The following is a 12,468-nucleotide window of genomic DNA, read 5'->3' on the forward strand; positions in this document are numbered from 1 at the left end:
TGTAACTTTCCTTTAAAACTATTTTTTTTTAATAAAATCCATTTTGGTCAATACCTTCTAGATGACAAAAACTTCCCTTTATGCTATGGAGCCAATTCATTATAGGACTGACACCATCATGATTTAGCTTCCAGTTATATGACAAAAATGTTTTAGAATTATTCCCATGTGAAAAAAAAAGGAACTACACTATGACTGTAACAATTCAGATAATCCTGCAAGTTGAACAGTGTAGAGTTTGCATAGTGGAGTTAAAATGTATATAGATTAAGCAATCAAAGTAAACTAAGTAGTAATAATGTGAAGCTTAAGCAAATTTATTTTGGAAATGTAAAAAAAAAAAAAAGAATCAAATAAATGACAAACCATTGGCCTTGAGCAACTCGGCTCTAATTGCAAGTATGGCCTTCCTTACATGGCACTAACCTCCCCCATTACTAACATTCCTCTAGAATAGGGATTCCTAACCTGCAGTCCTTAGAGGGGCTTCAGACATTTAATGTATATTTTAAAAATGTATATGTGCATTATTCTGGGAAGAAGTTCTGTAGTTTTCATCAGCTTAAGATCTTCACTAAAACCATACACAATGTATGTTCTTTTTCCTTATGGTAAAGCCTTTCAGGTGTCTTAAAGTCTTAAACTTCTTTCCTAAGTACCTTCTTTAGGCCTAACATCAGTACATTCTTTAACTCTTCCTTATCTAACAGGGATTCTAGACCCTTCAACAATCTTATCTGGTCCTGATTTCCTTTATCTAGATAAATTCTGGTTTGTCAATAGCCCCACAAAATGTGACATCCAGAATCTGACACTTTTGTAGTGAATTATGTGGGCAATAGTGAGCTATAGCCTTCCCTTTTTCTGGAAACTGTTGGTATAGACTAATAGTAATGTTCATGATTTCCTTTGTCTGTGAGACACCACACATATACTCTCACTCTGCTGAGAGCTCTAGTCCTGATTAGTAACGTGCTATGTGGTCTGGGGCTCTCTCTATACCATTCTTCTAAAACTATATTAAATATAAAAAAAATACTTATACCACTTACTAAACAAATATAGAGTTATTCAACCAATCTCATACAATGTTTTCTTTTGTAGTTCATTACTTACATAACAAGATAGGAATTCGGATGGTTGCCAGCTTGCTTATTAAAGAAAATTATAATCTGATCTCATTACTTTTCCTGTTTCACACCCCTTGACCTGTCACTTTGATAGCCCTTCTGAAGTATTCTTCCTTTCCAGAGAAATCCCAGCCTTGAAAACTGATGCCTCCTTTCCTCGTAAAACCAACAGAATTGGTTTATTTCAATCTGTGTCCCTCGTTGTCAGGATTGGGTTTAAAGCTGTTTGTGTTCTTGCTTACTCCTGTGTATATGATTGATTTTGGAGACTTCAAGTTAGGTGAGGGATTAAATTCTTAAAACATGTATTCCTTAAAAAAGGAAATTATCAACAACATACTTTTAGGATACTTACATGAGGCAAATACCAATGCTAATTTGTAACTAAGGAGCATCAAATGATATTAAAAGACATATATCAGATGATTAGAGAATTATGTTCTATTCAATGGATCATTTAGTGTTTTTTAATATTTTGTATAATTTTAAAAATTGATTAGAATTAGTTTTACATCTCTTAAATATTGATTAACAAGTAGGTATAAATAACCTATTAAATAATATTTAGTTGACATTCCTTGGGGTTTGAATAGCTTAGATTAAAATCAAGCACTGCAAATACTTTTGAAATATTGTTATTCTCTTAAATGGAGGAATTTTGGAAAAAATCAAACCTGACAATTTTTTACTAAGTAGATGAATTAAAACATACAGTCAACTCTCAATTATTCAAATTAATGGAGGAAAGGATGGAACAAGCATTACTATTTCTTTAGTCCCTGCCCCCTCAGACAATTGCTGAGAGACTCATTCCAAACAAATTCTTTGGCTTTCCATCTTGACCATGTTGCATTTCCTAGCCTTGTATCCAGGATGCAGTCTGAAATACTGCTTACAACTGAGTTGACAAGAAAGTTTCACGTTATCACATTCTGCTCTTCTTAGACACATTTTTTAATCCAGAGCCTTAGCACTGCTTTTGTACTATTAAAATTCACATGAGAAACTGATAACATTGTCATTAGGATATTATCCTCATGGCTCATAAAATTAGTTTTATATTAAAAAATCTTATCTTTGAATTACAATTTACAGATGATTATAACCTTTCAAAGGCATTACCTCATGGTACCAAATTGCTTTTTAATTTTTTTAATAGAAAAATGTTATGAGACTTTATCTCGAAGAGTCTTTCATAAAAATTCTTCCAACTTTTTGAATTCTTAATGGGTGCAATATTTCTGAGTAGTATATGTGTTTGTAAAAGGGAAGAAATGCTGAAGGAATTTATGTGTGAAAACAGTATGTTGTGTGTATATAATACATCATTTTCTCTACTAATTAACTGCACACAGTGTGCTATTATCCAGACATAAGTATTCATGGGAATGCATGTATCTGGATAACTATGAGTTGAAATAAACACACCTGCCTTTTATTTCAATAACTGCGCATTCAAATCCACATAAGGCATTTATTTGAATGTGACCTCCATATACATGAGAAAACATTGGTTTCAGTGTTCAGTTTTTTTGTTGATGTTTTGTTGTTGATTTAAATCTAAAATAGGTACAAACTGTGGATAATGCTTCTCTGGAAAACTTTGCATGCAGGGAAAAGGAAATTCAAAGATAAATCCTATGAAAAAATGTTATATTTTACTCACTATAAATTGAAGCTAAATTCTTATGGAATATAGTGATGCTTAAAACCAAAGTATATACACACCATAAACCTACCTGGAACTGTGCTTACTTTACTTTAAGTTAAATAATTTAAGTATTTTTCTTTACAGAATAAAGTTGTTGATCTTTGATTTGGAGAATCTCTTTTTCTCAAGAAGCTTTTTCCTTGAATAATGTATTAGAATATGTCTAAGAAATCATGTTTTCTATTAGGCAGTGGAAGTGTTTGTTACAAGGCTTATTTTAAAGTCTATATAGTAGTTTCCCCTCCCCCCCCAACCACCACCACAATATAAGCCATATTTCTGTATAGTTAGTTTTAACTGACATGAGCCAAAAAATTGAATTAGAATTTCTTTAGGAGTCTTAACTTTGAATTTCCTACTTTTCATTGCATGTAAACTATCAACCACAAGTAATAGTTTCAGCTCAAGGTCTAGCTTGTATTTTGCATGTTAAAGCTATAAAAAGTCTATTAATGCTGGAAAGAATTTATGGCTATTGTTCTGCTATCGCCTAATTGTTAAAATTTATAAATAAAGACTGACTTTATTTATGTAGACTTGTCTTTCTGCTTTAGGGAGTGAACTACTTTATGTCCAAGGGTATCCTAGATGATTCATCAAAGGAAATAGCAAAGTTTATCTTCTGTACAAGAACACTAAATTGGAAAAAACTGAGAATCTATCTTGATGAAAGGTAAAAAAAATTTTAAGTTTTCATCAGAAATGAGTTAAGTAATGCTTTTAATGAGTTAAGCTTTACTTTTAAAACTATACCACATAGCAGTCATCTAGTTGAGAAATTTTTCTCACAGCTATTCATAACTGCCATTGTAGCCTGAAAGCAGCCAAACAGTATGTAAACAAATGAGGATGGCTGTGTTCTAATAAAATTTTATTTACAAAAATAGGTAGTGGGCCATATTTGGCTCACTAGATATAATTTGCTTATCCCTACCATAAATAATTGATAGAAATTAAAGATTATAATTATATAATCATGGTTGAGTTCAGCAAGAATTGAAGCATAATATAACAAAGGATGATGATTTATTAGATCACCGTTGATAAAAAAAAAACACTTACATATACACATACACTTACACAAATGTTTGCACACATATGCACACACATATACTTACACAAATATATATATAATTGTAAATAACCCAACTGTACATAAGTAGAATTGTTACATCCATAAGATGGGATACTGTTGAGTCAGTAAAAAGAATGACTTAGATCAGTGTGTAAAGACATAAAAAACTGTTCACCATATGCCATATGGAATAAGAAAAGCTATAAATACTAGAAAAATAGGTACTGTATGTTGACATTTTTAAAAGTCTACATAAATAGCTGTTACCTCTGGTGGTATGGATTGCTGTGGAAAGTGAAAACTCTTATTATTCTCATAGTTAAAAACATAAAGAGTTCTGTTGCTGTTTGAATTTAGCCAAAAAGACCCTTGAAAAGAAGCTGCCCCTTTTAATATTGCAAAATTTATTTTTTCTTCATTTTATAATTAGAATTACTAGCTTCACCTTGCTTTGTTATCACCCATTCACAAAAGATTTAAAAATTATTTAACGTCTTAATCAGAGTTGGATTTTTTAATTTTAAGGATTATGTATACTTTATAGCATTAGCTGATCTGAGAATCAATAATAAAGTATTTTCATCCAAAACCATAATTTATGAGTCCTTATCATTTTTTTAGTAGAGAAATGTTAACTAAAGCTGTATCTTTTTCTTTTTCCACTAGGAGAGATGTCTTGGATGACCTTGTAACGTTGCATAATTTTAGAAATCAGTTTTTGCCCAATGCACTGAGAGAATTTTTTCGTCATATCCATGCCCCTGAGGAGCGTGGGGAATATCTTGAAACTCTCATAACAAAGTTCTCACATAGATTCTGTGCTTGTAATCCCGATTTAATGCGAGAACTTGGCCTTAGTCCTGGTAAGAATATATATCCATTCCCCCTTCCCACCTCCAGGTAAAAATAGTAGTGTAGGAGACATTTTTTCTCACCATGGGGAAACATGCTTTCAGAGATTAGAAATACTTCTCTTACTACTTATAGCAATGACTAATTCTGTAGAATACATTTATGTGAGCTTAGAATAGTTTGTCATAGCTGTCATTTATATGTAGTAAATACACAGTTTTTGGAAAAAAGTTAGACTTAGCTATAAATTCATTAAAATTATTCTTGATTGAGAATTGAATATTATTAATTTAACTAAAAACTTGGGAAATTATTTTTAAAGCTTTTCATAATCCACATATTACATAGGTAACATGTAGAATTTTTCTACTAAAATTTATTTTTAATACCACTAATTTTTATAATTTGTGAGTATGAGTACATATCTATGTACGTGCAATATAACCTGAGTATCCTACATATTTTTTCATTTGACCGAGCTTTACTTTTCTCTTCATCTCAAAAATTTTATTGTGTTTATTAAGTGGAGATTAAAAAAACATGTACCCATCTTATGAAATTTGTTGAAAATGCTTTTATAAAATAACATAATATTTAACTTTGCTTTATTAAGACTGCAGGATTCTGAAACAAAATCCCCATTGTAATAACAAGTAGTTGTAGCATATAATACTAAGTATCCTGAGGTTTGTTACTATTTTTATAGTAAACATCAGAATATTGCTTTGGGCATGTGTAAAGACGTTTCATTGTTGTTGTTGCATGGCGCTCAGGTTTAGCAATCTTTTTCCTAAAAATTTACTTTTGAAATTAATACGTAAATTCCATGGACCTTAAAAATACATATCTCAAACGAGGATATTAATTTAATAGTCTTATAAGTTGTTTACCCTTTTTTTTCAAGGACTGTTAATACATGTCTTTGTCATTAAATATTTTCCAATTAGATTTTTACAAAAAACATTCTATGTAGGGGCGCCTGGGTGGCACCAGCGGTTAAGCGTCTGCCTTCGGCTCAGGGCGTGATCTCGGCGTTATGAGATCGAGCCCCACATCAGGCTCTTGGACTATGAGCCTGCTTCTTCCTCTCCCACTCCCCCTGCTTGTGTTCCCTCTCTCGCTGGCTGTCTCTATCTCTGTCGAATAAATAAATAAATCTTTAAAAAAAAAATTCTATGTAAATAAATATGTGGGTTTTTTTTTTTTAATGGGAAGATAAATATACTAACAGTACAGGTGTATTTTATGGATAGTTGAATGGGAGTATCACATTTGAAACAAAGATGAAAATAAAACCAATTCTGACATTTTTAAGTTTAGAATGAGCTTTCACTATAAATTCCTAAACTATTCTAAAATGCCTTATGAGTTGAAGGAAATACTCGCTAAACTGGTGTTCATTCAGGATGATCAAGCATCCCTGTTTGTCCAGGACTGAAGAGTTTCCCAGGACATAGGATTTTCAGTGCTAAAGCTGGAAAAGGCCTAGGCAAACTGGGATGAGTTGGCCATTCTATGTTTAGTTATGATCTAATCTTGATTTCTTTAAATTATACAAATGTTTGTGTTAGATAATGCCTTTGGGACCACATTTTTCAAACCACCTAATAATTTGAGGTGTTTCTTTTTAATTCCAGATGCTGTCTATGTACTGTGCTACTCTTTGATTCTACTTTCCATTGACCTCACTAGCCCTCATGTGAAGAATAAAATGTCAAAAAGAGAATTTATTCGAAATACCCGTCGTGCTGCTCAAAACATTAGTGAAGATTTTGTAGGGCACCTTTATGACAACATCTACCTTATTGGCCATGTGGCTGCATAAAAGCACAATTGCTAGGACTTCAACCATTAACTTCAAACTAAAGTTACCCAAGGACTTATTTAGCAGATATGGGGGTTACATTAGTGCTGGTCATTCTAGCCTCTGTATACAATCAAGCTCGAGTGTACACCTTTTTTTCTTTTACTATTTTCTTTTTTAGTAATTTCCTTGGGGAACTAAAGAATTTTACAGAATTTTTCTTAATTTCGCTTATCATGTTTTGCACAAAGCAGAGCCATTGTCTGACACAGCTGTTTAAGAATGTTAAACTGACATTATACTCTAAAAGGTGGTGTATTTGTGCATTAGATTTGCTTGAAAAACTACTCATTTTCATTCTTTTTTAAAATACCATGTAATGTGTACATATTTAACTAAAGAGATTTATAATCATAATTATTTTATTGTAAAGATTTTAACTAAAGCCTTTCCTTTTTCTCTCAAACTGAGTTCTGAAATTTATTTGATTCTGATCTGAGCTTATTACTGTCTTCATAAAAATTGGATCTGACTTGGATAAAAACCAATACCAGTTTCTCCTTCCTTTGAACTTTGAAAAGAATATCGATTTATTACTAGTAATAAGCAAAACAGGCACTTATTTTTATAATATAAATTCGTCACTTGACTTTCCATTTTTAAAAAAGTTCTCAGTCATTTCTCCATAAGTCCTTTAAACTACTTGAGATAGCAAAATGTGTTAAAATCTAGCATTCCCATACATAGGAACAGAATGTTATTAAAACATATCTCTTGTAATTAGTCAAAATTTACCATTCTCTTACCTTGATAATTTCTGTTTAGAATCAGTTGAGAAAGGGGTATTGTGAAAGAATAAATTTTCTTCATTGATTCATTCAAATATTTACCAAGGACCTTCCGTGTACTAAACACTCCGCTAGGTAGTAGCAATACTTAGACATGGGCCCTGCCTTCAGGGATGTTACATGATTGGTAACGAAAGGAAAAATACTGCTTCTTAGAGAGCAAATGTATGAAGCATAGCTTAATTAACAATTTTTTAATTATGAAACACATAGCATCGAAATGATAAAGAACAGTATATTTATATGATAAGTCAGAAGTTCCTGGAAATACTGCTAAGTGAAAAGCCTCAGCTTTGAAATGAGACACTATGTGATGGGTAGCACTGCTAGTTTAGGGGTGCAACTTGGAGGATTAGAAACTTTTGCTGGAAGTGTACAGTCCCAGCTTCTTTCCACATCTGGTCCTAAGTAAATAGTGGTTGGTCATATTACAACTACAAGTGATGTCCTACAGAATTTTCAATGACAAGACATAAGATAAACAATTTTGAAAGTCACTTTAGACTGGAAGTAAACAAGTTCTCAGGTCTTGAGGAAAATACCTAAATTTTCATATTTGCATAATTTTGAATTCCATGACAAAGTAATTCTTGGTAATTTTTAACTTCAAAACTAATTTATTGGAAAGTTTCAGAAGACCAACAATAATGATAACATTTTATCGTTTCTATTTTCCCATGAATGGCAGGCATCTTGCCCTGTCTCCTTTTCTTTTTTCTTTTTTCTTTTTTCTTTTTTTTCTATCCTTTAGGTTCTTTCTACCTCTGTTTTAGCTTTACTCTCTTTTCTTTCCTTCTATTTCTTTTTTTGTATCCTCCATTTCACAGTTTTCCCCTTTTTCCTGTTTTATGTTTTCCACCCTGACCTGATTATAAATGTAGATTGGCAGTATTCTTTTTTTAACATTTTCTTATGAAAATTTTCAAACATATAAAAATTAAAATATTTTACAGAGAATGCATATATAACCACTATGTAGATTTTATAATTAAAATATTACTGCATTCACTTTAGCACATATTTTTCCATCCCTCTGTCTGTCAGTCAACCTATCATTGTTTTAATACAGGTAATACAGGTTTCGGACATCACAGGACACTTTCTTCCTATAGAATTGAACTTGTATATTGTTAGCTAGAGATCCACTTTTTAATTTTTTTTTCTTTATAGGTAAAATTTACATTCAGTGAAATACGTAAATGTAATTAATGTACTAATCCATGAATCTTAATAAATGCATACACTTGAGTAAACCAAGCCTATATCAAGATATATAACTTGACAAAACCTATTTACAGTTAATATTTGCACCACTTCACTTAAAATATAGAAACCTTGTAACCATATAGGGGTGTTTACCCACTTCCTCCATTTGTTACAGTTGTCATATGAATTACAGATAGCATACATTACAAACTCCACACTGTAATAATATGCTTTGAGTGGTCATATACACTTTAAACAACAGGAAAAACGTTTGTTTATATTGACCCACATTATCATTTCTAATGATTTTATTCCTTTCTGAAAATCTGAGTTTCCTTGTAGTATCATTCATGACAGCCTGAAAAATATTAACATCTATGACAGTTCAGGTCTGCTGGCAATTAATTATCCAGTTTCCTTTAACATGAAAATATCTTTGTTTTGTTTTCCTTTTTGAAGAATACTTTTGCTGCGTGTATAATTCGCGTTGACACTTTTTTCCCTCCTTTTGCACTTTAAAGATAGTCCTCTGCTGTCTTTTGGCCTCCAATGTTTCCAGTAAGAAGTCGATATATCCAAATCGTTTTCTCCCTGTGTATATAAAAATCCCATTTTCCTCTGACAGTTCTTTTGTCAAATATTCTTCAGTCTCATTTTTTTCTCCCCTTTTACACATATGCTAGAACTTTTGATATCATCTTACAGATTTTTTTAAATCTTTTTTTCCTCTCTTCTTCAGTTGGATTATTTCTCTTGATTCTGCTCTGGGTCGCTGACTCTTCTATAATCATTCTTCTTTTAAGCTCATTCAGTGAACTTTTTTAATTACTATACTTTTTGGTTCTAGAAATTCCTTCAAGTTTTTATAATTTATATTTCTGTGCTGCTGAGATTTCCTATCTTCATTTACTGCAAGCACATTTTCCCTTACAATCTTGAACATAGTTAAATAGCTGCTTTAAATCTTTATCTGCTCATTTCATCTTCTTCAATTGTCTCTTCTTTTGAGAATAGATCACATTTTCCTGTTTCTTCATATGTTAGTAATTTAAACTTTGTCCTGGACACGGCAAATAAAATATGTAGAAACCCTGTATTATGATACATTTCTCCAAAGCCTTTTTTTTTTTTTTAAGCTGGAAGTTAACTGGCAGAACTCAGTTGCAAGCTCTTGCTCCCCTGAAGTAGCTCAAATGTCAGGTCCCTTCTTTAACCTGGAATCTTTTTTCTGTGTGTACATACTTCAGAGAGAAGCCAGAGTTTGGGGCACAGTTCATACACAGAAATTAGGGCGCTTGCTCTTCTTTACTTGCCATTATTTATCTCTTCATTTTCTTGCAGTTACTATTGCCCCAAACTCTGCCCCACGGTTCTTCAAGTCCGTAAAGCGAAAGCTGCTATGATGCAGACTGGAGGCCGCCCTCAGGCAAAAGCCAAAAAATGGGAAATTCATCCCACGCTTTTCTCTTCTCCCACGTATTCTTTTCAATGTCAGCCTGAAAAATATCACTGAGTCAGCCTTTATTTGGGTTGCTTCCCATTTCTGTCCTTTGTCCAGAGTTTGTGGTTTTACCTGTTCGAGGGTTGGTCTGAAAGAGCTGCTGGGCCATCATTTGACGTAGAAACCTCTTTCCGTGGGCAGCATTCTTTTTACCACTTTCTGTGCTTACTGAATAGGGATTGATTCCTGGTGTTTTAAAAACTAGGTGACTATAAATTTAAATGTTTATTTTTTAAAAACCCATCATAATAAACATTTACTGAATGCTTAACTCAATTAGAAATTCAGTGTTTTCCAGTGGAGGTCCCACTGGTTTTGGGGGAAGGATGTTCACTATGGGAAACTGTGCCCTATAGTAGAGAACATCAGCATGCCTGGATTTTGCCTGCCAGATGCCAGGAGCATCCCTCGGTTATTGTGACATACAAATAATGTTCCCACATGTTTCCAGTTGCCTGAAGTTAGAAACTAGTGGAACTTCTTTCTGATAAAACAAATTTATCTTTCTAAAACACAGGCTCCTTATGACACATCTGTTTAAAGTCCTCAATGTCTCCCTTTCTACAAAATTAATCCTCCTAAGCATGGCATATAAGGCTGTACTATCTGGGGGCAGCTGGGTGGCTCAGTTGGTTGAGCATCTGACTCTTGATTTCGGCTTGGGTCATGATCTCAGTGTCCTGGAATTGAGCTCTGAGTCAGGCTCCATGCTCAAGTGGGAAGTCTTCCCCACCCCACCCCCACCCTTGTACACATGCGCTCTCTCTGAAATAAGTAAATCAATCCATCCATCAATCAATCAATCCTTAAAAACAAACAAAAAAGGCTGTACAATCTGGCCTCAGTTTATCTTTCTTTAAAGCCTCATTTCCAGCATTCCTCAAATGTGATTTATCTGTCTTTGTCTTTTACAAGCTGGTCTTTCTGTGATATCCTGCTCTCCCTTCTATATCTAAAGTTGCCCTACTCATCATCTAAGATCCACCTCGGATATAACTTATTCAGCAAAGCTTTCAAAGTCTGCCTTTCTATTATAAGGCCTGAACTAGGTAAGGGGCAGAGGACTTAGGAGGAACGAATAAAAAACGAACAAAAACTGAAAATTGATGGGATTTAGTGATTTTGAAGGAAGGTGTTTGGTGTAAGGATCTGGTTGACCTATTATCAAAGGGAACTACTAAGATAAGCAACCAGCGGAGTGATATGGAACAGATAACGATCCCACCTTTTGGATATTTTGAATCTGAAAGTATCAATAGAACATTGGTTGCAGCTGGAGAGTAAGGCTAGAAAAAAATCAGGTCTGAATATGTAAGTTTGGGGGTCATATTCGTATTTGAAAGGTATTTTGTTAAGTGAAGCACTGGAGAAAACTCCTCTAGGAAGTTTGTTGAGTAAAAAGAAATGTTTGGGAAGCACAGCATTTTAGGTTTTGGTAGAGAAAAAGAGAGTTTGTGAAGTCTGTAGAAGGACCGGGGAAGAATGGTGTCTGGAAAACTAGGGAAGTGGAGTTTCAAGATGGATGCCGAGTTGTATTTGGTACAGTTCAACCAAGTGGTTTTTTTCCTATCTACACTTAGGCTTCTTTGAGTCTACCTTTTCCACTTAAGGCTGAGTTCTTTAGTTACAGTAGTGCTAATGGGTTTTATATTGTCTCTGACCAAATATTCTCTTCCCCAATGGGTAATCTGAGCTCTGCTGAAACCCACAAGAGTACTTATGGTCCACCGCAACTCAGACCTGTCTACACCTTCCATCCCCGCTAAGAGCTGTGCCGCTTCAGGGCCAGAACATACCGTACCAACTGTACTGCTAGTGCATTTTTCCTATATACATAATTACCAGTTAGGTTTTCTAATATATAGGTTGGTTGGTTTGTTTTTTAAGAAAAGAAGGCAAGGGACAAAAGTGCTCAAAAACTTTGAGTCATCCAGATTTATCATCAGCAGGATTTTTCCTAAGTACATTTGTTAAAACTAACACTCTCCAATTTCAATGAACCCTGTATTTTCATCCTTCCATTAATTTTGCTGGTGTTTTTTTTGTTGTTTTTGTTTTTTGTTTTGTTTTGTTTTTGAAAGCTCGTAACCTCTCCTCACATTTACCTGTTGCAGTGTTATTTGCCCTTCAAAGTCCTCTTAGACTCTTTCCTCTCCAGGGCAACTGTTCCAATTCTTTCAGGTGGAAATTTTATTCTTATATCTCCCTCAGTACCTCACATAGACCTTGCCCAACTGAATTATTTTAGATCTGGTTTAGTTTGTACATAAGCACATAGGAAAATGGCTTTAATATGTCCATTTTTTAAAAATATATTTGGAGCTTTCAGGTGTATGTGGTT

At 33.4% G+C, this 12,468-nt stretch overlaps 1 protein-coding gene across 1 annotated transcript in view; it reads left to right on the forward strand.

Moving 5' to 3' along the window:
- The window catches only part of FBXO8 (F-box protein 8), a 50,900-nt gene extending 40,054 nt beyond the window's left edge, over positions 1–10,846 (forward strand). The window contains exons 4-6 of the mRNA XM_002922637.4: positions 3,396–3,514; positions 4,583–4,779; positions 6,406–10,846. Of these exons, the coding sequence (XP_002922683.1) occupies positions 3,396–3,514; positions 4,583–4,779; positions 6,406–6,593 (504 nt within the window). The 3' untranslated portion in view covers positions 6,594–10,846. The remainder of the gene's footprint in view (positions 1–3,395; positions 3,515–4,582; positions 4,780–6,405) is intronic.
- Positions 10,847–12,468: the final 1,622 nt, after the last annotated feature.

Source organism: Ailuropoda melanoleuca, chromosome 5 (assembly GCF_002007445.2).
Source record: "Ailuropoda melanoleuca isolate Jingjing chromosome 5, ASM200744v2, whole genome shotgun sequence".
Lineage (NCBI taxonomy): Eukaryota > Metazoa > Chordata > Mammalia > Carnivora > Ursidae > Ailuropoda > Ailuropoda melanoleuca.